At 50.4% G+C, this 24,988-nt stretch overlaps 10 protein-coding genes across 10 annotated transcripts; 6 read left to right on the top strand and 4 right to left on the bottom strand.

Moving 5' to 3' along the window:
- Nucleotides 1-652: 652 nt before the first annotated feature.
- Nucleotides 653-4,543, top strand: N7471_001314 (uncharacterized protein; the record flags this gene model as incomplete). Its single annotated transcript, XM_057274035.1, has 1 exon — nucleotides 653-4,543. The coding sequence occupies one exon, from the start codon at nucleotides 653-655 to the stop codon at nucleotides 4,541-4,543; it is 3,891 nt and encodes a 1,296-aa protein (XP_057142214.1).
- Nucleotides 4,544-5,575: 1,032 nt separating this feature from the next.
- Nucleotides 5,576-8,475, bottom strand: N7471_001313 (Pet127 family protein; the record flags this gene model as incomplete). Its single annotated transcript, XM_057274034.1, has 4 exons — nucleotides 5,576-7,364; nucleotides 7,416-7,479; nucleotides 7,534-8,224; nucleotides 8,278-8,475. 4 exons carry the CDS (start codon nucleotides 8,473-8,475, stop codon nucleotides 5,576-5,578), a joined length of 2,742 nt encoding a protein of 913 aa, XP_057142213.1.
- Nucleotides 8,476-9,327: 852 nt separating this feature from the next.
- Nucleotides 9,328-11,892, top strand: ade1 (bifunctional aminoimidazole ribotide synthase/glycinamide ribotide synthase; the record flags this gene model as incomplete). Its single annotated transcript, XM_057274033.1, has 3 exons — nucleotides 9,328-9,607; nucleotides 9,709-10,236; nucleotides 10,289-11,892. 3 exons carry the CDS (start codon nucleotides 9,328-9,330, stop codon nucleotides 11,890-11,892), a joined length of 2,412 nt encoding a protein of 803 aa, XP_057142212.1.
- A 1,439-nt stretch (nucleotides 11,893-13,331) lies between these two features.
- N7471_001311 (uncharacterized protein) lies at nucleotides 13,332-13,622 on the top strand (the record flags this gene model as incomplete). The annotated part of the gene is made up of 1 exon (XM_057274032.1): nucleotides 13,332-13,622. The coding sequence occupies one exon, from the start codon at nucleotides 13,332-13,334 to the stop codon at nucleotides 13,620-13,622; it is 291 nt and encodes a 96-aa protein (XP_057142211.1).
- An 874-nt stretch (nucleotides 13,623-14,496) lies between these two features.
- Nucleotides 14,497-16,245, bottom strand: act1 (actin; the record flags this gene model as incomplete). The annotated part of the gene is made up of 6 exons (XM_057274031.1): nucleotides 14,497-14,727; nucleotides 14,790-15,561; nucleotides 15,660-15,690; nucleotides 15,834-15,889; nucleotides 16,093-16,123; nucleotides 16,239-16,245. The coding sequence occupies 6 exons, from the start codon at nucleotides 16,243-16,245 to the stop codon at nucleotides 14,497-14,499; spliced, it is 1,128 nt and encodes a 375-aa protein (XP_057142210.1).
- A 1,830-nt stretch (nucleotides 16,246-18,075) lies between these two features.
- On the top strand, nucleotides 18,076-18,785 carry fes1 (Hsp70 nucleotide exchange factor FES1; the record flags this gene model as incomplete). Its single annotated transcript, XM_057274030.1, has 2 exons — nucleotides 18,076-18,477; nucleotides 18,540-18,785. 2 exons carry the CDS (start codon nucleotides 18,076-18,078, stop codon nucleotides 18,783-18,785), a joined length of 648 nt encoding a protein of 215 aa, XP_057142209.1.
- An 868-nt stretch (nucleotides 18,786-19,653) lies between these two features.
- Nucleotides 19,654-20,695, top strand: N7471_001308 (UPF0220 family protein). The gene is made up of 4 exons (XM_057274029.1): nucleotides 19,654-19,775; nucleotides 19,947-20,207; nucleotides 20,308-20,405; nucleotides 20,486-20,695. Exons 1-4 carry the CDS (start codon nucleotides 19,677-19,679, stop codon nucleotides 20,547-20,549), a joined length of 522 nt encoding a protein of 173 aa, XP_057142208.1. The 5' UTR covers nucleotides 19,654-19,676; the 3' UTR covers nucleotides 20,550-20,695.
- Nucleotides 20,696-20,927: 232 nt separating this feature from the next.
- On the bottom strand, nucleotides 20,928-22,398 carry N7471_001307 (uncharacterized protein; the record flags this gene model as incomplete). Its single annotated transcript, XM_057274028.1, has 2 exons — nucleotides 20,928-22,297; nucleotides 22,347-22,398. 2 exons carry the CDS (start codon nucleotides 22,396-22,398, stop codon nucleotides 20,928-20,930), a joined length of 1,422 nt encoding a protein of 473 aa, XP_057142207.1.
- A 474-nt stretch (nucleotides 22,399-22,872) lies between these two features.
- On the bottom strand, nucleotides 22,873-23,463 carry N7471_001306 (Vps55 family protein; the record flags this gene model as incomplete). The annotated part of the gene is made up of 3 exons (XM_057274027.1): nucleotides 22,873-23,006; nucleotides 23,155-23,368; nucleotides 23,425-23,463. The coding sequence occupies 3 exons, from the start codon at nucleotides 23,461-23,463 to the stop codon at nucleotides 22,873-22,875; spliced, it is 387 nt and encodes a 128-aa protein (XP_057142206.1).
- Nucleotides 23,464-23,864: 401 nt separating this feature from the next.
- Nucleotides 23,865-24,764, top strand: pre5 (proteasome core particle subunit alpha 6; the record flags this gene model as incomplete). The annotated part of the gene is made up of 3 exons (XM_057274026.1): nucleotides 23,865-23,902; nucleotides 23,962-24,073; nucleotides 24,141-24,764. 3 exons carry the CDS (start codon nucleotides 23,865-23,867, stop codon nucleotides 24,762-24,764), a joined length of 774 nt encoding a protein of 257 aa, XP_057142205.1.
- Nucleotides 24,765-24,988: the final 224 nt, after the last annotated feature.

Below are 24,988 nucleotides of genomic sequence, written 5' to 3'. Positions count from 1 at the left end.
GGACAAACTAGAAAATTACATGTAGTTAAAAAAAAAAAAACACAGCTGAAACATCTCCAGTTGATCGTTACATTTGGACCTGACTGCATCCGTCCATTCCTCTATTTCCTCCTTTCCTCTCTCTCTTTTTCTGATGCCTATGAATTCATTTTGCCGTTTTCGTTTTACGCATTCAATCTGATTCCCTCTTATCTTCCCCTGTACTGTTCTCATACCGGGAATAGTACCCTATCAAATCACATCAAGATCACTGATTTGCCTGATATCAACAATATTTGTGGATTTTCCCCTTCCGCAACCATCACTTCATCGCATTGTTGACAGCTCCCTGTTGTCTGGGGAAAGACCTATCATAGATATAGGGAATAATTTTTCTAGCAATTGCATGCTAATTGCTTCTCATGGCGCTGTGACAGTCTGCAGTATGTGCTACCTTCCCCTCATTCTTTCTCCGCTCCATTCTTCCTCCCTCTCACACTTTCGATATTGCCTGTCATGACATTTCAAACTGCTAATTGAATTAGTACGAACGACGTTGAGGTCGTCGATGAGATAAGCTTCCTTTCTCAGTACACTCGCGCCGCTACTCTCCCAACACCTTACACAACTCGCCCCTGCTTCTGTACCACTAGTTCCCCCCACCGAACCAGACATGGCTGAAATCATCGGCAAACGACAACGAAGAAAGAGCCTGAGCGTGTTCAGTCCATCTCTCACAGTATCGACCTCCCTCCGGCCTCCACTCCATGACCGAACACCCTCGGATGATATCTTGACCCGAAACAAGAAAACCCGACGGAATTCTGGCTTCTTCGGCCGGTCTCACAGTCCTAATATAGGGTCCGATGGATCGAATAACCGCCGCCCTGGGACGGCAGGCTCCGACACCGCTGGCTGGTCAGCATCCACACCCGTCAATGAAACAACACCTCGCCCGCGGAGGAAGTCGCTGCAGAAAAAGAGAACCTCGGTTTTTGGATCCCTGAGGTCATTGCACTCATGGGAAGATGATGAACCTCTGAGTGCCTCCGTCGGCTCGGTGACAGATGAGCAAACCATGGCCAGTCCCCGAAATGGGATCTGGTCATCTGCAATCCTCCACCACGGGGAAGTTCAGACGACTGGAGGCATGTGGAGGAAAAAGAGTCAATATTTGGTCCTTACGGATACCCACCTCATTCGCTTTAAGAACCAAGGCAAAGCCGCCGATGTCTTTGGTTCTATTCCTGCTTCTTATACCCGGGCTCCAGCTTCCCATCGTCAATCAGTGGCTTCAGTCAGTTCTCTGCAGGACATGCAATTCATGGCGTCTGGAGATGCATCGGCCGGAATCCCATTAAACAGCATAATTGCGGTCTACATGTTGGAGGATGCACGATTATCCCCATCGGTTGAAGTGGCCTATCTCGATGAGCGCACGAACAAAGCCACGTTGGTTCAAATGCAGACATCTGATCTGCAGGAATTGAACCTTTGGATGGTGGGCATTCGCCAAGCCGCCCAGATGGCTAGAGCAAATTCTCCAATGCCATTTGGCAGGGGATCAATTGAGTATGTAACTCGTATGCTAGAACACGAGCGAGATTACGACCCGGAGGTGTTCCGCATGTTCCGGGTCATTCAAATCGCGTCCAGCAAGTCAATCACCCGCTCTTCCTCTGAGGACCTGACCAAGCTGTCGCCCACGGGCTGTTATCTTGCCATTGGCGCACACAAGCTTCATCTGCTGCCCATGCAGAAGACAACCAATCGATCATCGGTCGTATCCTTGTCAGACTGGGAGGCCGGTACTTCGTTTGGTCTGATGAACCTGACTGGTTTGTCCATGGAGTACGGTGACGACAGCCTGCATCTGACCTTTAGGGTTCCTCTCAAGAAATCATTCAATGTGTTCTTGGCCTCTGTCCATTCCGTTGAAGTCGCTTGTTGGATCAGACAACATACTGAATATCTCCGTCCATTGTGGATCAGACAGCCGTACGAATTCGTTGTTCCGAAAGAACTGCAAAATGACGACAACTTCCCGCCTGTTGCTTTAGATGAAGATTATGGATGCTTCGATAGAACGTTGGTCGCCTACTCCGCCAGTTATGACATCGACACATCGAATATTCGATACACAATCGACCAGGAATGCGAGGACGCTCCATGCTTCCGTCTCCTGAAGCCTGCTTCCCCAAAAACTCCGCGGTACAACGCTTTAGAACTCATTGCGGTCATGCGCACACTTCGCTATAATGAATTCTTCCGGTCAATCTCGTTCCGCGGAGTCAATCTCGATGCATTGCAGGGCCTTCGTGATGTTCATGGTGTGGATTCCGACGTCCATCTCGACCGAGGGGGCGCCTCCGTGCACATTCCAGGCCAGGCGAATCTGACTGTTCTCTCGCAAGAGGTTCGAGCTTTAGCTCTCAAGAGCAAATGGCTGCGCCGACTCGACTTCTCTTACTGCCTTACACGGATACCGACACCAACTCTCGACAAGGGTACTCGTGACCCAGGTTGTGGGATTCCAGAAGCGATCTTCCCCGTGTGCCGCCGAGGAGAATTGACAAGCGTAGACTGGGTTGTGCTCAACGGCATCAAGCTGGGTGAGTCGGATCTGGACTATCTTGTCGATGCGGCGTCACAAAGACGTAGTCACCTGCGAGCTCTGGAGGTCGGGGACTGTGGATTATCCGTGCATGACCTAGACCTTCTTCTGTCGACTATCGTCGCACAAGAATCAACACTCGAGGCAATCAACATCTCAGGCGTGCAGGGCCGATTGAATCCCGATGTACTCCAGCAATACATCGGCTACTTTGGACAAATCCGCAAAATCAACTTATCTCGCATCTCACGGACGTCTGGTACCGACCCGCTCATCACGGCCGAAATGCTGTTCAACTGGCGACTCGAAGAGCTGGCTCTCAGTCGGACGGTTGTCAACCGCGAGACCGTGGATGCCATTGCTACTTACCTGGCTAGCGATCGCTCTCGAAACCTTCGTGTGCTTCGTCTTGATCAGTGTGGTTTGACCGGAGAAGACGTAGCTATGTTCATGCACTCGATGTCCGTTGGACCTGATTCCCCGCGCAGTCTGCATCTGCATGTTAATGAGAACCGCATTGACAACGGCTGCTCTCACGTTTTCAACGCTATTGCGAAGAATCAGACCCCCTCGCATCTGTCAATGCGCATGATCGATTTCAAGAAAGAGGACCATTTCCGTCAGCTGGTGGACTCGGTTCGGCAGAACAGCACCCTCAAGTTCCTGGATATTTCGAAGGCTTCCCTCCCATACGATGCTAGCCCTGAGACTTGCCGATCGTTGCAGGTGATGCTCGAGGAGAATGAGACTCTTGAGGCTTTGGATATTAGCGGTGATAATGCGCACCTTGATGTTGCACGCTTCGGCATTGGTCTTAATCTTGCACTGACTGGCCTTAAGAGAAACACATCTCTCAAGGTCCTGAGAATTGAACACCAGAAACTCGGTCTCCAGGGTGCCAATACGCTTGCCTCGGTCTTAGAGGAGAATGATTCGCTACGTGAAGTACACTGTGAGAACAACGATATCAACCTGCAATCCTTTACGGTGTTGGTCAACGGCCTTCGGTGCAACCGCTCCCTTCTCACTCTCTCCTGCATGGACCGGGATCGAGTCCTGTCACTGGACAAAGTACGCCGAGAGGTTGATAATGTTCGGTGGGAGGCTAGCAACAGCAATCAATCTTCCACTGCGAACTCGGTCCGTCGCTCTCTATATGCAGCGATGAGCGTTGGTCAAGGAGGGCAAGGGCACAGACTGAGCAAAGCACCGCCGCCTAGTGTCGCCTCAGCCTTGGAAAACTCTCCATTCGCCAACCACAACGTTGAACTAGTCTTGCAGTCTCTGAACGAGAAATGGGACGCTGAGGTGTCCCGGCTTAATCGATACCTCCTCCGCAATTACAACATTACCCATGGGATTGAGGAAATTGATGATGCTGCCAGCGATGGACGACCCGGAACAGCAGCGAGCCTGGGTACGATGCTTGACAATCTCAAATTCGACGTGTCCGTGTCGGCAGATGAGATCCGAACATCATCGCCACCAGACGAGTCTCCTGCTGTCATCCGACTCTCAGAGGCATCCGACACCCGATCCCAGTCCTCGTCGAACATCGAGCCCACCTCCATCCAACCAAAACGCCTTCCATCCAATACCCGCCGCCCTCAAACCGCCGCCCCTACACAATTCGCTCCATCCAGTCATGGTTCTTCGACCTCAACCTCTCGCCTAGCTCTCCCGGTTCCAGCCGTGCCCCCGGCAGTCGGAAAGGCAGAGAGCGTCCGCAGTGCACGCAGTTCTTCCAGCAATGCCTCAATAGGCGCTGGCAGTACTCGAAGCGCCTACGGCGTCGCCTCATCTACACTTAGAGGCTTTCTCAGCGGGACCGCGTTGAGGGAACGTCGCCGTGCAGATGCAGTGCGTCCCTCGCCTGTGTGCGTCAACAATGACAAGCCGCCTCAGCTAGACTGGGCACCACCAAAGCTTGACTTGGGAGGGCTCCAGTAGCCTTCCTTACACCCCATCAACCCATCAAAATACCTCCTCTTCCACCTTGTACAGCATCCTCCACACCTCAACCCAACACGAAACAAAGTCTGGCTCTTGCAGTACATATATACGACGAACCAGGTTTCGATTGCATACCCTTGTTCTTTTTCTTCCTGTGAAGCATATTTTATTTTACCCATTAACTCATAACTCATATCCCACCAACCCCATCCAAATTCCCATTTCTCGAAACCGGCCAGTCGGCACTGATACCCTGGCGTTCCAATTTCGTTTTACAGAGACACCGCATTCTCCTGGCGTTCCATACTTACTCATTTTCAATTTCCAATTCCATTTGCCAATATCTCTCTTACAAACGAAATCGATATCCTCCAATCAATATCCTCCAATCAGTTTTATCGCTCGGCCTGTTGTTCTTTGCTCTCTTACTCTTATTGGAAACTGTCCTCGTTTTGCGAGTTCGTGGCGCCTGTGCGTGCATGGCTAATGTTAATTGGGACTGGGGCTGAGGCTGTTTGATATTCATTGTGGGGGTGTTTTCTCGTGCTTGTTCCTCGCTCTGGCTTGGATACTGTTTGGATAGACATTAAAACACCATTGTTCCTTTCTATTTGGTTTCCTGGTCTCGGGTGAGACTGAGTAGTTTGGGCGTATTTTGTCTGGAGAGTTGCATGGTAGATAGATGCTATAAAACACAACCTTCATATTTATACGTCTTATATTTGTACATCTTAAGTCCACAAGAAAAGAATGGAAAAGCCCAATGGTTAATATATAATATCAATCCCATATATATTTCAGATCCCCAACAGGCACCGATATCTGTACATAGTTGAACAAGAACAAAAAAGATCCAACCAAAAAGCATTCAGTCTCACAATGTAGGAAAACCAACGCCATGAATGTATATCTAAGCCAACTCATATATAGTACAATGGGAGAGGAATTAATCTAATACTTTACAAAAGGGATTCCCATCTCACTCCCAATCCTCTCCTAGGCACAAGTCTGTGCACCTAGTTATAGAAATCACGACTCACTAGCACTCTTATAAACAAGAATCCCACGCTCACGGTCCTTCTCGTCCATACGCTTCCGCCAGGCACGCCCTCTTTGAGTCACCCTTTTCAAAACCGTGAAGAAACTAGCCTCATGATCTTGCACGTTCTTTCTCAATGCGTTATTGCGACGCTTCTTGCACCCCCGCAGAACATTTTCAGTCTCCTCCACATCAAGCTCGTTAAGCTCGTAGTCAATCGTCCAATTATCTGACGCAGTGAACCGCGTCGGCCGCTCCACGGGTTGTCCGTTCACCTTGCTACGCACGACGAGTGTCATCCCGAGTATGTTCTCGCCGTGGTCGTTCTCGTCGAATTCAGGGCGCAGGGGTATGGTCTTGGTGTTGTCCAAGGGGTCCGTCTCGGCTTCCGGGTGCTCGAGGGAGGGGTCGTGTTCTGACGCTTCGGCTTCGGATTCTTCCTCGCCTTCCTCTTTGGGGAAGAGCGTGTCCGCCAGGGATGGGGCTGAGGGATCCTCCTTTAGATAGATGGGTTCGGGTGGTGATGACTCCTCTGTATAGAGGGATTCGGGTTCGGCTAAGTCCTCGTCTGGATAGAGGGATTCGTCTTCGGCTAGCTCCTCTGGATCATCGACTAGCTCCTCGGCTGACCCCACGGCTGCTTCTGCGCTCTTGTCGACGAAGTGATTCGGGTTGAGGAGGCGGTCCTGGATGGCATCGATGTGGGCTTTGTTCGATGTCTGGATGGCATCAATCTGCTCCTCCGTGACGGGCTCCGCCACGATGTACATGTAGGGTGTGGCACCCTCGCGGGTCTCAAAGTGGAAACGGAGAGACTTCTTGGGGAACTTCTGCGTTGCTTTGTCTAGGATCTTCTCCCACAGGCCGAGACTCAGTTCGAATTCTCTGTCTCCGAGTGAGGTGTTGCTCGTGCCGTGCAAAGCCTGATCCATTTCGTCGAGAGGGATGTATTGGAAACCGAAGATGCGCTCAATGTTGTGATACGCGACAAAGATGCCGTCCATGCGGCCAACGCGCACCTGCAGGGAATACTTGAGGAAGGCGGCGCGGATCATGTCGAAGTATTCGCGTTCGTAGGACTCCCACTTGCCAAAGCGGCGTCTGATCTCGTAGCCCATCCCACGCGTATGCTCCGTGGCTTCCATGCGGATCGAAACCACCGCACGTGTTTTCAAGTCGAACATGCCAGTACCTGGCAGTCTGGGATCGTATGCGTCGAGTTGCGACCGCAAGAGGAACTTGCCTGAGGTGCTGTAGTGGTATGACTCCGGGATGCTTGCTTCTTCCTCAGCAGTGATCTTGTTTGCATCACTGCGGCGGTAGCGCTCAAACTGATCCTTTGGCAGTGTGAGTTGCTTCTCCATTGACTTGCCCAGATTCATAAGAATATTAGCGTAGTCGTATTCCTTGTCCGCGTCAATGGCGTAGACATCCTCCTTTTCCTTATAACGGAGGAACATTGCAGTCGGCGCTCGAAGGAGACGGGTGAAGGTCTGCTGCTTGTCCTCGAAACCCCGAGAAATTTTGCTAGTGTCGACGGGCCGCCACGCGGACAGAAGATAATGGAAATGAGCGAGAACTGAAGTCATGCTCGACGAGGAGCCGTAGTACTTCTTTTCATTTTTCTTGGTCATTTCGCAAGCCGTCACATCTTGAGAGGAGGTGACGTACGGCTTCAAGGTATCGAAGTCAAATTCCGTCACGGGCATGATCTGATCCAGGTAGGGGTCGAAATTGTAGACAAGAGACCGAGGGTCACGTAGCTGGTAGACACCGGGACTGTCCGCTGTTAGTATATCGATCAGTAATAGGGTAGACTCAATAACTCACTTGAAAAGCACTCGGTCGAGACCAAAGGCGACGCGTGGGACAGGAGACATGGGGACAGGCACCTCTTGAGTACAAGATTAGCCCACATTCAACAGTTATGTCAGAGCACAAAACTCACTTTTTAAGTTCAGGTCAGGGTCCATTGAGGAAAGATACCCGCGGTCCTTAGACGTAATGTGGGCTTTGATAAAATCAAGAATTTCCCTCTCGTTCTCCTCCTTGGGTACGTTCTTGGAGCTGGTTTCCAATATTTGAGCCACAACATTGCTAGTGGACTTCAAGTTGAGTGTGCTCTTCTTGGGTGCACTGACTGCTGGCGTATCTGCTGGGCCGTCTGTAGCCTCAATTTTGGCATTAGCCAGCCGTTTTTCCTCCTTAATTTTGGCCTTTCTTTCCCGCTTGGCTTCCATATCCGTTGCCATAACCTTTCGTTGCAAGGCCTTGATTTTTTCTGCTTCCACCCGTGCTGCTTCTGACGGGGCAGCCTCTGACGGTGCGGCCTCTGACGGTGCGGTCTCTAACGATGCGGCGTCTGATAGGGCAGTCTCTGACGGTGTTGCCTCTGACTGTATTGATTTGACCCGCTCCAGTTCCAACTTTATTGCTTGGGTGAGTGTAATATTTCTGTCGGCTATCATTGACTTCCTGAACTTGCGAAATTCTGAGGTATGCCGTTGTTTGTAATTATTTTTTTGTGAGGTAGTCATCCCAGCCCATACAGAAGCAGTGAGCTGTCTTGCTTTACGTGGCAACAGCTGGGGTTTCTGGGGTTTAGAAGAGGCGGCATCTTCTGTCTCTGGAATCCGACCCTATAGCACACACTGTCAGGATCTCACGTTGTACTTTGGATCGGAGAACATACCTTGGGCGGCAGTGGCACTGAAGGCTCGGTCAACGCGTCAAATGAATTGGTTTCCGGCTTGAGTTCGCCTGAATCGGTACGGAGTGCAGGTATGCGGTGAAACTGGCGCAAATTGAGCGCGCCAGGGCGCGCTAGACAGGAGAGACGAACATGTCGGCTTGAAGGGCCTGACACAGACCGCAAAGAGGTCCGAAGCATTCAGGTCAACTGTCGACGGATAGTTTGGGAAAGGGTATAAATGTAGAAGTCCCCGAAATGTAGTCGAATCGAGAATTCGAGAATTCAAGAACGCCGTCAATAGGCCGCCGGGCGAACCTTGGGAATTGCCTCTCCGGTTTTTTTTTCTGCCGGAAGATTAGGGTCACCGCTTTGTTATCTTGGTGCCTGAATGCCTGAGGTGTCAATATTTGATATCGGAGAGAAAATACTTTGTAAAGTGGAAATGATGAGACGACGGTAGGAGGATTGGATATTGGGTTTTTGTTGATATATGTGTATATTTCATATTTCAATTGAGCTCAAGTGTACTATAGTGCTATGAAATGACTACAAATACGACATCTCTTAGACTTATATTGTACAAGAGTTATTCATTTGCAATTGTATAGAATCCTGCACTTGATAATTATCTAGTCTTAATACTATAATATAAAACATATAAAATCTGTCCTAAACTGTCAGATCCATTCAAATGCATTCAAATACATTCGATCCATTTAATATCCACCTTTAATTATAACTATAAAATATTTGCCCGAGATCGCTAGAATTTCTGGGGTCGGAGAAACACCCAGCCGGAGGGCAGAAAAAAAGTTGAAAGTTTAACATCTTCGATCTTCCCATTCCCCCATACAACCTTGGAAGTTGCTTCTCAGGTCTCTGTGAGGTGAGTAAAGTGTGGATTTTCTTATTCTCAAGTCTTTCCCAATTGTTGGCCCAGTTCCATTGCTCCAAGACTCACTTTCCTTAATGGAGGGGCACTACATACCCCGCGGAGGTTCTCTACATACTAAATACTAACACTACCATAGTCGAGACGCTTCTCCAACCATGGCCTCCGAACAATTGCGCATCCTCATTGTCGGCAATGGTGGCCGTGAGCATGCCTACGCCTGGAAGCTGAGCGAGTCCCCCTTGGTCGACATTGTCTATGTCGCTCCCGGAAACGGTGGCACAGGCATGGGTACCAACAGCAAGATCACCAATGCCAATGTCAAGGGCGACGACTACCCCGGCCTCGTGGCATTCGCACAGAAGAACCAGGTGAACCTCGTGGTACCAGGCCCCGAGGCACCTCTCGTTGATGGCATCCAGGGTTATTTCCAGGCTGGTGAGTCACGCATGCCACCTTTTTCTTTTTTTTTCGATCTTTTTTTTTCCTCCATTGTACCAATTGCTTTGAATAATTCTAACAATGGCTTTCAAAAACAGTCGGCATTCGATGCTTCGGTCCCTCCAAGGCTGCTGCCCGCATGGAGGGCTCCAAGACCTTCTCCAAGGACTTCATGCAGCGTCACCAGATCCCCACCGCCGAATTCGGAAACTTCTCTGACTACGAGTCCGCACGTCGCTACCTCGACTCTGTGTCGCACAATGTGGTGATCAAGGCTGACGGTCTGGCTGGTGGTAAGGGTGTGATCATGCCCACTACCAAAGAGGAGGCCCACAAGGCCTTGAAGGAAATGATGGTGGACCACCAGTTCGGCGAGGCTGGCAACGAGGTCGTGATCGAGGAGTGCTTGGAGGGTGATGAGCTGAGTATCCTCACTTTCAGTGACGGTTATACTATTCGCTCGCTTCCTCCAGCGCAGGACCACAAGCGCATCTTCGATGGAGACCAGGGCCCTAACACTGGTGGCATGGGCTGCTATGCGCCTACGCGCATTGCGCCAAAGGAGGTTGTGGATGAGATTGACCGGACCATCATCCAGCCTTCCGTTGACGGAATGCGAAAGGATGGTACGTTTGATTAAAATATGCATTCCCAAAGCATGTTGCTAATTTTGTCTAGGCTTCCCCTTCGTTGGTATCTTGTTCACCGGTCTCATGATGACCAAGAACGGACCTAAGGTCCTTGAATACAACGTCCGCGGTGGAGACCCAGAGACCCAGACTCTGCTGCCCCTGCTCAGCAAGGACACCGATCTTGCACAGATCATGGTGGCCTGTGCCGACCACTGGCTGGACGGTGTCTCGATCAAGATCGAGCCCAACTTCTCCACCACCGTCATTGCTGTTGCTGGCGGCTACCCCAACGCTTACGCCAAGGGCAAGACCATCACTCTGGCTCCCGAACCTGCTGGAACCCTCATCTTCCACGCTGGCACAACTCTGTCTGGAAACGAGTTGCAAACCTCTGGAGGCCGTGTTATCGCCTCCACGGCCACCGCCCCAACCCTTGAGGAGGCCGTTGCTAAGAGTTATGAGGGCATCAAGACCATCAGCTTTGAGGACATGTTCTACCGCAAGGACATTGCCCACCGCGCGTTCCGCCAGACCGCCAACACCTCGCTCACCTACGCCCAGGCCGGTGTTTCCATCGACGCCGGTAACGAGCTCGTCAACCAGATCAAGAGCTCCGTCCGCCGCACCAAGCGCCCCGGCACTGACGCCGTCATCGGCGGCTTCGGCGGCCTCTTCTCTCTGCCTGCTGCCAACTCCGTCTACCACCCTCACTCGCCAACCCTAATCGGAGCCATTGACGGAGTCGGCACCAAGCTCAAGATCGCCCACTCAATCGGCATCCACGACACCGTCGGTATCGATCTCGTCGCCATGAACGTCAACGATCTCGTCGTCCAAGGTGCCGAGCCCCTCTTCTTCCTGGACTGCTACTCCTGCGGTCACCTTGACGTGCCCACTGCTGCAGCCTTCGTCACCGGTGTTGCCGAGGGCTGTGTCCAAGCCGGTTGCGCCCTGATCGGCGGTGAGACCGCCGAGATGCCCGGCCTCTTCGTTGACGACTCCTACGACGCCGTCGGTGCCGCCGTCGGTGCTATCAACACCACTGGCGACAACGCTCGCGCCATCCTCCCCCACACAGAAAACATGCGCTCCGGCGATGTCCTTCTCGCCCTCGGCTCGTCCGGCCCCCACTCCAACGGCTACTCTCTCGTCCGGAAGATTGTCGAGCGTGCCGGCCTGAGCTACACCGACACTGCACCTTTCTCCATGCCCGGTCTTGACGCCGGCGTCTCCGTTGGCCGTGCCCTCCTCACCCCTACCCGCATCTACGTCAAGTCCATCCTCGGCGCACTGAACACTCACGGCTCTGCCATCAAGGGTCTCGCCCATATCACCGGCGGTGGTCTCACTGAGAACATCCCCCGCATGCTCCCCGATACCCTCACCGCTCAGGTTGACGTTAGCACCTGGGCCCAGCCTTCCGTCTTCACTTGGCTCCAGCGTGCCGGTAACGTCTCCTCTGTTGAGATGGCTCGTGCCTTCAACTGCGGTGTTGGTATGATCATTGCCGTTGACCCAGCCCATGAGGCCGCTATCCGTCAGACCTTCGAGGCTGCTGGTGAGTCTGTTTACCGGGTTGGTGAACTGCGTGCTCGCGCCGAGGGTGAAGAGGGTTGTGTGCTGTCTGGACTTGAGTCTTGGTCTGCGTAATATCTACGATATTGACGTTAAAATTTGATGTTGATGGTGATGTTGATGCGTGATGCTTTTTATATATGGATGGAGAAAATGATTTGCCTGGGTTATCTATATTATAGATTTTTTTGTTTACTGCTTCTTTTTTTCTGGTTCTTCGTATTCCCCGTCTTTCTTCCCTGGCTGCCCATCATAATATAGGGCTTTTGGATGCGTCCCGAACTAACGCCAGTTTTTCTACATGATGCATGAAATTATACATATGTATATACTGTTTGGAAAGAATTCCATTGATCTACATACAAGAATAGTCGGCCGCTTATGCGGCCTCTGTCTGTCCTTGACGACCTAAAAATTTAACAGTCTGATTATTTGAACCAAGGTGATATTAGGGATGTTTTATGTAAGAACCTTCCAGTGTTGTGTTTGGATGCTCTTCTTATATGTCTTTTTTGATGTCCTCTTAGGTGTATATGAAGGTGTAAAAAGCACTTTTCTATGCATAATCTTTGATGTACCGGTGTGCTATAACGCTGAGTTGATACTCCAACTTGCTCCTATTATATCAATCAGAGCAACTCCCCAAAGCAGAAACTTAGCTCATTGAGTCTACACCTGCCACCTTCCCTTCCTCACCCCTTCTCCTTCCTAGCCCTTCTCACTTTCCCCTCACTCTACTCTCACCTAGCTTTTTCTCTAACCACCTATACTCTCATTCAAAACTTCACTGAATCCTTTCCAACCCCTCCTCTCACACCACTCCTCCTAACCTCCCTTCTGCTGCCATAAAGCAGTTCCTGGCTGTTGCTGGCTTTGTTTTGCTTGTCATTGCCGGCATCGTCGGTTATATCTTTCGGCTGCGATATAAAGCAAAGCAGTAAGTTGAGCCTGGATAACCATAACAAGATCTTCTTTATACTAATCTTGGGGTCTCTATATAGAAAACCATCCGATGAGAACCTAGGTGAAATGGCCCATTCTCCCAACACAACGTTCGCATTTGATTACTTGCGCTCACGCCACAATCCAAGTAAGACAAACACCTATACACAGTGAATCTCGAGCTTTTAGATACTAATACTACCGTTTTAAGCCCGAGGCGTTGATCCTCCAAACGAACTGCTTCAAATGTCTGTTCCTCGTATCATCACTGGCCACAATATGATTTCTCCTGACTCATTCACACGGCAAACGTATGGAGTCATGTCGAGAGCGTTGAAGCAATGAAGAAGGCTGCCGTCGTATATGACGCACACCTGCCGCCATGGATGAGAGCCCCGAAGGACGTTGTGAAATCAGTGCTCGGCCCCCATCAGACACACGACGCATACCATCCTATCGAAACCACCGTGCATTGGCACCGTAGCAAGCGGTTCCCTGGACTGTAGGGCCTTGAGTCAGCTCCTATAGAGGCTGAGGAGAAGGGGTTAGCCATCCCCTCCGAAGTACGGAAAATGAACAAGGAACCATGTGCATTCACTACGGTGGCAATGTTCCGCGATTACATTCGCGCCATGTACAATTGCCGTGAGCTGGGACTCAATTTGCACTCGGTGATGATGAGATACACGTCTCCCATCCATGACGAGGATTTGCCCTGCAATATTTTGAGGGATGAATGGGATTTGACCACGTCCACAATGATGGGCCCTTCGATTTCCCACTTCAGATTGGACGTTACCCTCAGGGCAAACGAGTGCGAGGATGAGGAAACGTATGGGGAGGCATTGAAGAAGCCTTGCTAGCCCCAAGTCGAGAACTTTCTGCAACAATTGCAGACACCCCTCCAACAAGATCAAGGCCTGTCTACTCAAGTTCTCTTAAACAGGTTCTTACGAACATTGGAAAACAGATTTTGAAAAATGCCCAAGGGTACTTGAAGCTAACATGATTGGTATCCGTGGGGGCTCATAACTTTTGGAAATATTCTTATAGTTCAGGGATGAAAAGGCAAGTCAGTACGGAGTATTCTTTTTTTTATTCTGTTACTTTTGTTTTGGCTGCAGGATGTGTTCATACTACAATATCAAATTTTTTTTTTTAGCCGTCGGCCTGATTCCATTTACATTCCAATCGTAGAAACGTGTTGAATACAAGAAAGCAGTGCAAGGAAGATTTGAAGGTCAAAGTCACGTTAAAAACTACAAAGTCGGGCAATTTAGTTGAAAACAAGGCAAGGGGCTAGAACAAAGACAGACGTCGAAGACGTCGAGAAAAGGAAAAAGACAACCTAATCCCTATAGCCAACCAACTCCATATACATCCTCGCCCTACAGGTACACTGTTCTCGCCGCAGCGCCAGAGACCCGTCCAGACAAAACAATCAGAGAGGTGGACGGGACAGCGGATTTGAGTGGGAAGAAAAAAAAATGGAAGGGTAAAGGTAAAATGGTTCAAAGCAGAGATGGATGGATAGAGAGATCGAGGTAAAGAGTAAGGTAAAGAGTAACAAAAAGAAAACGACCGACTCTATTCCACTAAAATCGAGATTCCATTTTCAGGCTATCCGCTTGATAATGCGAGTCCAACAACGCTTGCAATCCACCAGTGCCTCCATCCTGCTTTTTGATACACCAGGAAAGTACGAGCGAATACGAGTAGAAAAGTGTTGCAAGAAGCTTAGAAGCACTTGCGGTGAACGATGGAAGGACCGCTCTCGTCGTACTCCTGCTTCGAGATCCACATCTGCTGGAAGGTCGACAGGGAGGCCAGGATGGATCCACCGATCCAGACGGAGTACTTGCGCTCGGGGGGAGCGATGATCTTGACCTTCATGGAAGAAGGAGCAAGAGCAGTGATCTCCTTCTGCATACGGTCGGAGATACCGGGGTACATGGTGGTACCACCAGACTAAAAAGTGATATATTGTTAATGGGAACCCTGTAAAGTTTGTGACTGGAGGGTTTTCTTACCATGACAATGTTGCCGTACAGATCCTTACGGACATCAACATCACACTTCATGATGGAGTTGAAGGTGGTGACGTGGATACCGCCAGACTCAAGGCCAAGAACGTTTGGCTGGAACAGAGCCTCGGGAGCACGGAAGCGCTCGTTGCCAATAGTGATGACCTGTCCATCGGGAAGCTCGTAGGACTTCTCGAGGCTGGAGCTCTGGGAAGCGGTCTGGATCTCCTGCTCGAAGTCGAGAGCGACGTAGCAAAGCTTCTCCTTGATGTCACGGACGATTTCACGCTCGGCGGTGGTGGAGAAAGTGTAACCACGCTCAGCGAGGATCTTCATCAGGTAGTCGGTCAAATCACGGCCAGCCATGTCGACACGCGAGATAGCGTGGGGCAGAGAGAAACCCTCGTAGATGGGGACAACGTGGGTGACACCGTCACCGGAGTCGAGAACGATACCAGTGGTACGACCCGAGGCGTACAGGGACAGAACGGCCTGGATGGAGACGTAGAAGGCGGGTGCGTTGAAGGTCTCGAACACGATCTGGGTCATCTTCTCACGGTTGGACTTGGGGTTGATGGGAGCTTCGGTCAAGAGAATGGGGTGCTCTTCGGGGGCAACACGGAGCTCGTTGTAGAAGGTGTGGTGCCAGATCTTCTCCATGTCGTCCCAGTTGGTGACAACACCGTGCTCAATGGGGTAACGGAGTGTGAGGATACCACGCTTGGACTGTGCCTCATCACCAACGTAGGAGTCCTTCTGACCCATACCAATCATGATACTGCGCCCATGTTAGTATGTTTTGCTTCATTTGGTGATCGAATTGGCTGTATATGGCGCATACGTCCAAAACGAGCCAAAAAGGGGGGGATTATTTACCCATGGTGACGGGGACGACCGACAATGGAGGCTGTTGAATTTTGTCAGTTATTTGATTCTCGGATTCAAGGTTCTTCCCAGCCGAGCAAAGAGGGGAAGCCATCCGACGCAAGGGTTGGTGGGATGGCGGCCTTCGCAAAGGAGGGGTGTCATATTCTGTGGGGTTGGACTTACGGAAGACAGCTCGTGGTGCGTCGTCACCGGCGAAACCGGCCTTACACATACCCGAACTACATCGCAAATCATCAGTATCATAGTTCTTGTAGTTTTTGGAGCGCCATCTGGTAGTTGTGGATGGAGATTGAAAGCCATTGGGATGGATTTCATCTGCGGTCGTGGGCGGATTAGGGGTGGCGACGACCGCGACCGGGCTGGTTTGGCGACCAGCCCCAAACACAAGGCAGAAGCTCCGGGGGAAAAGCATAGCACATACCCATTGTCGATGACGAGAGCAGCAACTTCTTCTATAATGAGATATACCGGTTAGTTGTCATTCGCAAATATGGTTTCAAAGCTGTGGCAACAGGGGGGGCAGCTTCCGGGGAAGCTGCTGATGTGGCCACATCAATAATAACATACCCTCCATTGTGACAGATTAAACAAGGAACCTGGGGGAGAAGGGGGGAAAAAGAAAAGAAAGATGGAATGAGGTTAGAGGGAGATATAGTTGGGATTAGGGGAGAAGGGAAGAAGGAAGAGAGTGAGAGAGAAGAGTGGAGAGGGGGTTTGTGATGGCTGGGATTGTGCGCTGCCTGAGGCCTTCGATTTTGACCCCCTCCGATCTACCTTTTGGGCTATTTTCTTCCTTTTTTATATACAAAGTAAGTTAATAAGAAATAAGGCAGAACTATTTTTCATTCGAATTTGTCTCTTTGATTCCTTCAATCTTGTCTACCTAAAGCATTGCGTGGACGATCTTGGGGGGGCGTGAGCCTCCAGACCTTTCTGGGTACGGGGGACACGTACCTTGACCGGGTTAAGGCACTTTAGAGTGTTTACTTGTATTACAGTTATTACAATGACCATGTCAAGGCATACAAAAGGCATTACAATTGTAGTCCAAATGCCTATGTAGGCTGCTGGATTCCCCGTGGCGTAGGTGTTCTAAGTATAGGACAGACCCAGACTTCAGCCCTTGGGGTAGACACCCGTTCCAAGGTTATTGGAAGTGGACACGCACACACATATATAAGGCCTATAAGGGATAATACGGCCGGAGAGTCTCAGACCGTCAGACTGTCAGACAATTTATCCAGCTTGTTACCGCCATTTCCCTCTAGGGCCCCCGGGGGCCTTAGGAGAACAGCTAAGCCTCTTGTGACGGTGAGGCGGTGAGTTAGTGTCACGTGACATCTTGGGAAGTACGAATTGTACATTCTCTTTTCTAACCTGACCACGACAAAGTACCCCTGACTTTGTCTTATTCTATGCATCTCCTGATTATACATATATTAGAATGGTATTCATAAGTCAGCCCAATAAGTCAGCCCACTTTAACCACCTCCCTGGCAGAAAATATTGCCATTTGACCCCTCCATTGGCAACAAAGTTCTTCGAATTTGAACTTTAAGCCCCTTGGAAAATATATCTTGGCAGAGAGACTCGGCGTTGATAACCAGATTCTAGTACATTCCAAGGTACTCCCTACTTTGATAAACTACCGGAAAAGACAAGCAGCAGTCAACTTGGCTTTGATTCTACATCCTTAAAATGAAAATACCATAGTCACTTGCCTAGTTTCGAGTCTGAGATAGCTAGGCCCACCAAGCTATCCGTTCCAACGGTTCAGCAAACTACCGATAAGCCATTGGCAATCACACTCATGCTAGCACTATTCAAACCGAAACAAAATTTGGTGGTAGCATTCTTTTAGATCCTCTTATTTCGGTCATTGCCATGAATGGACTAGAAGGCGTCTGTCTCTGCTTCAGGTTTCCAGTGACATCCGAATATGGATCAAATATCAGTGGCATTACATAGGCCAAGACTCGAATCACATATGGTTGATAGTGTTTGTAGCTCAACAATTTGGGATGGAAACTATGGATCTCGCCTTTGTGATGTAAGGCTTCTTCATGTGGGAATATCATCTTCTATATTGTAGTCTACTATGCAGTCCAAGTTCCTTTTCCAAGGTTTTAGTAGGGTCACATGATCGAATCCGCTGGTCGCTGCGCGAATCGCCCAGAGCACTCCCTCCCTGGCCGAGATGTCAGATTATGTCAGCTGGTTTTTTTTCCAACTGTAGAAAAGTATTGATAGAAGATCGCCACTGCAAGAATACTGTGTGATATACAACAAATCAATTCCTGACCTTCGACCCTACATACACTCTATTCCTAATCTCTTCTTCTTCAACCTCCCCCAAAAGCAATACACCCTACACGCCAGCAACCAATTACCCCGCCAGCCCACCATGGACCCCGAAATGAACAAGCTCCTCAAATGGAGTGTCGCCAACTCTCAGGCATCTGCAGGCGCCGATGGCGAGGGCAGTGCCCAGAATCTCCCGGCATCTGCGTCAAACCTGACCCCGCAAATGGTTAACACACTCTTTGGCGGCCCCTCCGAGGCTGACCTGATGCGGGCCGCGATGGAGGTCGTGCACGACAACGAGTCCGACCTGGAGAACAAGTTGATCGCATTTGACAACTTCGAACAGATGATTGAGGGAATTGACAATGCGAACAATCTCGTCCCGCTCAATCTATGGAAGCCGCTTGTCGAGCTGCTTAAGCACGACGAGGCCGAGATCAGACGCATGGCGGCCTGGTGTGTGGGAACAGCCGTGCAGAACAACCCCAAGGCGCAGGACAAGGTATGAAACACTCCCATTGACCCACCAAGCATGACAATCACAATGACTAACACATTCGCCAGCTCGTCGAACTAAACGAAATCCCTACTCTTGTCAACCTCGCCACTACAGAATCCAACCCCGCAGCCCGCAAGAAGGCCATTTATGCCATCTCCTCCGCAGTCCGTAACCACCAGCCCGCCTTGGATGCGCTGAACAAGAGCCTGCCTGACGGCTATCCCACCGATAAGACCGACGCCGCGGACATGGACGGCATTGATGTTATCATGGATAAGCTGCGGTCCCACCAGATCGATGTCTCTGCATGAATGGAGTGAGTGGTGACTGGACTGTAAGAGTCAGAATACACAAAGACACAGGGGCAGCAAGATACCCACTGAACACGAGTCCGTCCTTTGGGACTGGCCTTGTGTCGTGCCAAGGGCGGCGCTCGCAGTGCGACAGGCACCTAGGCTGTTACTGCATCTGCGTTGAGCACTGTGATGACGACGCTAGGCTTCACTGCTGGTGAATACCGGCTATCATTTGATGCGCGGATGCCCGAAATGGTTCTGCACTGGTCCCTGGTTACTTGGTTGCCTTAGGGTTGCATCAGCATGATCGAACAACCTGATTTTTTGTGGTCTAAGCATATATTTAATTGTACATACCCATAGGCTTTTGTCCTACATTAAATGCAATCATGAGTTTCAAAGATTAACATAGAAAAGTCGGCGCCTTCGTATACACCTCAGAAAAGATACCAAAAAGACATTAACAAATCGGAGAGTCCTTACATATAACATCCCTAATATCATCTTGGTCCAAATACATCAGACTATTAAAGTCTTAGGTCGTCAAGGACAGAGGCTGCATAAGCGGCCGACTATTCTTGTCGACTATCAATCTGAAATCCCAATTCCTAAATCTATGTATCTACGTTCGGTCCCTATGCTACCTAACTTAGACTATGTTGCTGCTATGACAGTATACCCTAGAGAACACAAATACATACTATACCGTAGCTTATTAATGAGAGATCTCAAGAAAAGCAGAAACAGAAATCAATTTACTACAGATTAGAACTCATATTGCCCTTGCTTGACGATATCCATAGATATCCCGGAACAACATTTCTCCACCCAGACATCGTCATTAGACTCCAGCTCTCACCAGCAACATCCCCTCAACCAAGCCCCCATCCCCCACACATCCCAAAAATGGACAGCTCAAGCAACCGACTCTTCCGCTTCCCCAAGCCAGAATGGCTGAATAACTCCGCCGTCCGCAATGGCGGCGTCTACGTCGCAGGCGCCCTGGTAAGCATCCGATCCACCCTCCTCCACCTCCACCCGAGACCAACTCGCTCGTCGCGATACCCCAAGCTCGAAGCCAAAGCAAAATGAAATGGAATTGAATCTCAGCTCTACCTCAAACCAAACCCAAAAGATCCTCAGAATCAAAAGCTAACAAAACCACCCTTACAATAGTTCGCAGCAGGCTTCTTCTTCCTAGTCGATGTCGCCTCATTCTCGCGCAGCCCGCGCAACGGCTCAGACGTGCATATCAAATTCGTCGACTGGATCCCCGGTATCTGCTCCGCGCTGGGGATGCTGGTTATCAACTCGATTGAGAAGAGCCGCCTGCAGGCTGATAGCTTTAGTTACAGCGGGAGTGGGGTTGCGTGGAAGGCGAGATTCGTGCTGTTTTTGGGTTTTGCGCTGCTTGCTGGTGGTTTAGCTGGGAGTGTGGTATGTATATGTATCCTTTTTTTATTCTACTACCTCTGCCCCTGTGGGGTAGGTAGGGTGTAGGTATTGGGGGTTGGTTTACTGACTCGCTTCTCCGCAGACGGTTATGGTCCTGAAGTATCTCATCAAGGATTATCCTATCCAGACGCTTTACTTTGGAATTGCGAATATTGTGGCGAATGGTCTTGTTATGCTCAGGTATGTGTTTTACTTGTCTGATTCGATTTCATTCGGCGTGAAGTTGTGCTTGCGTGCTAACAATGCTATTCCCATTTTAGCTCGATCGTACTCTGGGTCTCTCAGAACATCGAAGATGACTACACCTACAATCTGGCACTGTGAGGCAGGCTGTTTCAATCTATAACTCGTCTTTCTGTATTCTACTCGATTTCCTTGCTCTGATGACTTTTTGCCAGGATGCATTATTGCATCCGCATCTTTGGCTGGGATTGGCGCTTTAGCATGAATTCATTTACATTTCTCTTACGTTTCGCGTGGTCTCGAATTAGGAATATCAATCTGGACAACCTTTGAGATGCCTGGAATACCATAGGTATTTAAGTAAATGTTAGAAGTAAACATTATCGAGAGAAAAGTATCATTGCAGCTATGCACAGAAAAACAAATGCCCTAAGCAGAACCGCTCCTTGAACACCAAACCCCAGATATGCATTCATAAAATCGTAAAAATCCCCATTATCCACATTACCTCCAAACCCCTCAGTGTTCCTCGCAGAACAACCTCAATAACTCATCAATACAAGTCATAGCCTTCTCCTTCTCCAAGACTGAAGGCGCCAACCCCGGCGCCTGCTTCAAATACCTGCGGAGGGCAAAAGCAGCCGCCTTGTACGTCGCATGGTACATAGCCTTGAACTCATCATCATCGGCAGTGCTCCCCGGCGCAGGCGTTTCAGCACGCAAAGCTTCCGGCGCTGGCGTCGTGCCCGAGACATCAGGTTCATTCTCCGCAGCAGCACCACCTGGCGGCTTGATCATCGACGCAGAGCGCATATTCGCACGGTGGAATCCATACAGACGCATACAAGTCAAGATCGTGCGCGTGATGAGGTTCTTGTTCTCCGCAATGACTGTATCAGGATCCTTAGCCGGTGAGCCGGGCGCAGACACCGGTTTCTCCTCGGAGACCGAAAGAGACGACGGGCCCTGGCCCTGAATCTGGGCTCCACGGCGCGGGCCGGAATCTAAGAACGGGTTCGGTGTTGGTGCGCGCTTTTGTGGATCGGCGTTCAGGGCTGGCGTTGCGCGGCCGCGTACGCTTCCTGGGCGATGAAGACCTGTTCCGATAGAGACGGATCGGGAGCGGTGAGAGACGATCCGGTCGAGGGATGGGAGGGTGGGACCATCTTCTTCGGGCTCGCGCTTGATGCGGAGTGTTTGAAGGTTCTGGGATGAGGAGAGAGGTCGTGAAGATGCCATTAGTTGTGAGACGGCTTCGCCGCCTCGTTGGCGGACGCGGCGGTGGTGCTGTGCGGCTACTTCGAAGAGTGTTGCTACTCTTTTGCGTTTGGGGCTGGGTGAGCTTATGTCTGGTAGGAACTCTGCGCAGCGCGGATTGGTGACGGGTTGGTCTGGGTTGGAGGGTGGTGGAGATGGGTAGGCTTGGGCTTGGGTGAGTCTTGAAGTTGATAGTGGTGCGGCGTAGATTCTGAGTTCATAGGGAGCACGCTGTGATGTATTGCTGTGACCGGGTATCTCGGAGGGGGATGAATGTGGTGGGGTGGGTGGTCGTGTGCATGATGCTGCGCTCGATAACACGCCGTAGACTAATAGGCTTGTTGTGGTTGCGTTGCCTGATTTAGTGTTGCCTTCGACGCTGACTAGCAGACCGACTGGGCATTGGAAGGATTGTTGGAGTGCTGGATCTTCTTCATTTAGCCAGAGGGCGCCTGTTAGCTTCCTCTGGAGCCATTTTGATGTCTCCGCGTGGGATGTGTGTAGCTCGAGGTTGGGACCGGCGCGTGCATGCAGTGGGATGAGTGCTGGGTTGACAAAGCTGCGGAGACTGAGCTGGGACTCTTTGGATAGCTCGGACTGCCAGTAGGAATGCGGATCGACCAGTCGAATCCCTGGTCAAGTGGTCAGCGAGGAATAAGATGCGATACGCGTATGGCTTACCTTCTAACTTGGAGCCCGAGCTGAGAGGAATGGATCCTGACCAGACATTCATCTTGTTATCTGGGTCCCGGAAAGACCTTTCATGGGTTCAGCATAGTGAATCAATTTGTATAGTTGTGTTGTGTCCAAGCTGATCTGCTGTTATCTCCGAATCTCTGCACGCGCCGAATCCGCGCGCGGTCACGTGGACCATAGATCAGACTAAATGCACCAGTTAATAGGGAATGATTGTGAATAATTTTAAAAGCTATGTATATTCGGATTCCTCAATTTTCGGAAGAAATCTCTATATCCATTGGGTTATAGTACACCTAGAGTAGCACAACCAGGTATTGGAGCCATCGCCATTTAAAGTGAGGCACACCCCGCACCAAATCACTCATACATAGCATATCAAGCATACGCTGAAATCAAAAGAAGCAGTAGAAAAACAGATATCATCATGAAGGCCGGATGTCGCGAGGCCCACTGGCCTACAGTATAGGTATAGTCCTTGGCAACCCCGCGCCTCATCCAGTCTGGGCGATCAGAACTCCTCCTGTTCCTGGAAGAACATTGAGAAACTAATAATGGTGCCATAAATCAATAGGCCTCCGATAATCGACATGATCATTGCTGGGATCTCGATTGCGCCGCTGCGGGCGAGGACGATAGGAAGTGCTAGGGGACAGGTCAGTTGAATAATCATCAATGGCGCAATGATGAGGCAAGTAGTTTAGACATAGTGTGGTCTAGACACCAAGAGCCGACCGGTCGAGGGATGATATGTCCCACAAGAGGGGTTGTTGTTGTTGAACCAACGACGTACCGATGCCAGTAAGAACCAAAAATCCGGTCATGAACCGTCCAAAGTCCATCGCGGAGTTGCTCGAGCTGTCCATGAAATCATCTGGGTTTGCGCATCGTTGGCAGATCCAGTTGGGAAGCGGCGCAACAACGTAGATGCCGACCACCAGCAGCGGCCAGTATCTGTGCCATAGCGCGGAAGAGAGGATAACGAGGAGGAAGCCAATTGCGAGAACCTGGTCATATGTTAGCAAATAATTAGAAGTCAGGCGAACAGCGAAACGAAGCGTACAAAGGAGAGGGCAATGATGGTCTTGAGTCCAGCGGCCATGATTGCGGAGACGCCGAATGCCGGTCGATGAGACTAAAGGTGGGAGGGGTAGGAGTTGTTGAACTGGGTGAAACCAGGAGACAATATCAAGAGCAGATCAATAATGACAGCCCCATTGGCCGAGTGCAGGAAATCAAAGAAGGACAGTAGAGCGACAAGCTGGAGATGAGCTCGAGAACGAGTGACGTTGGCGCCTGAAGGTCACTGGATATTGGGGCCTCAGGCACCAACAGCTCATGCTTCACACCGCGTCACTTTACTGCCTACTCCAGCTCCCCCATTCTCCCTCCATCACCGGATTATCCCTCGGATTCTTGAGTTGCTGTTCCTGAATCTCTATTTATCAACAAGAATCCAATTTCTCTGTTTGCTTTGATATCTATCCCACCCTTTCCGCCGCGATGTTCAGAAACAATTACGACAACGATGCCGTCACCTTGTAAGACCAGGTCCCCGACCTCCCTCGGATTCATCAGTTGCTAACTCGAAGGTACTCAGCTCTCCACAGGGTCGGATATTTCAAGTGGAATATGCACAGGAAGCAGTGAAGCAAGGATCCGTCGTCGTGGGATTGGTGAATAAGACACATGCCGTGCTAGTTGGACTCAAGGTTCGCAGACCTACAACAGAAAACGAACAGATCAAACCGTCAAAACTAACATTTGAACACCCTCTAGCGCAACGCAGAAGAGCTCTCCTCGTACCAGAAGAAGATCATCGAGATCGACTCGCACATGGCGATCGCCATCGCCGGCCTCGCATCAGACGCCCGCGTCCTCTCAAACTTCATGAAGCAGCAATCCCTCGGCTCAAAGATGACCTACGGCCGGCCCATCCCCCTGGACCGAATCGTTGCCCAGATCGGCGACCGCGCGCAGACCAACACCCAGCACTACGGGAAACGGCCGTACGGTGTGGGTCTGTTGGTTGCCGGTGTTGACGAGGCTGGCCCGCACCTGTTCGAGTTCCAGCCCTCCGGACTGACACACGAGATGGTTGCTTGTGCCATCGGTGCCCGTTCGCAGATGGCACGTACGTATTTGGAGCGAAACCTTGACAAGTTCGAGGACTGCAGTCGTGACGAGCTGATCCAGCATGGGTTGAGCGCGCTAAAGGAGACACTGTCTCAGGATAAGGAGCTTACGGTGGACAATACTTCTGTTGGTGTTGTCGGTGTGACTAATGGCAAGAAGGAGAGCTTCAAGCTGTACGAGGGTCAGGACACGGCTGCGCTGCTTGAGGTGCTGGAGCAGCGTGAGTCCGCTGGTGCGGAGGGCGAGTCCATGGAGGTTGATTCATAATCGTCTAGTTTGGTTTAATGATTCGCATAGACATGAAATCCTGATTATGCTTTGTCTTGTGTTTGCGTCCAATGATCTCAGTTATTCAGTCATCAATTCATAAGGCTCTTCTAACGAAGTAATCTACTTGTGTACGTTTATATGCCTGAAGTTTTCCACTGCCGAAACCCGAGCAGACCCGAAACAAACCTCAAACAAACGCAACGACATCTATATACTCGTAT

Source organism: Penicillium samsonianum (genome assembly GCF_028829775.1).
Source record: "Penicillium samsonianum strain IBT 33392 chromosome Unknown utg000001l_segment0_segment0, whole genome shotgun sequence".
Lineage (NCBI taxonomy): Eukaryota > Fungi > Ascomycota > Eurotiomycetes > Eurotiales > Aspergillaceae > Penicillium > Penicillium samsonianum.
This window is presented reverse-complemented; position numbering and strand designations above follow the sequence as displayed.

Bases quoted from the DNA above. Each gene is read 5' to 3' on its own strand.
- N7471_001308 (XM_057274029.1), top strand. From the start codon at position 19,677: ATGGACAGCTCAAGCAACCGACTCTTCCGCTTCCCCAAGCCAGAATGG. The intron at 19,776-19,946 runs GTAAGCATCCGA...CCCTTACAATAG, and splicing joins TCTACGTCGCAGGCGCCCTG to TTCGCAGCAGGCTTCTTCTT. The intron at 20,208-20,307 runs GTATGTATATGT...GCTTCTCCGCAG, and splicing joins GTGGTTTAGCTGGGAGTGTG to ACGGTTATGGTCCTGAAGTA.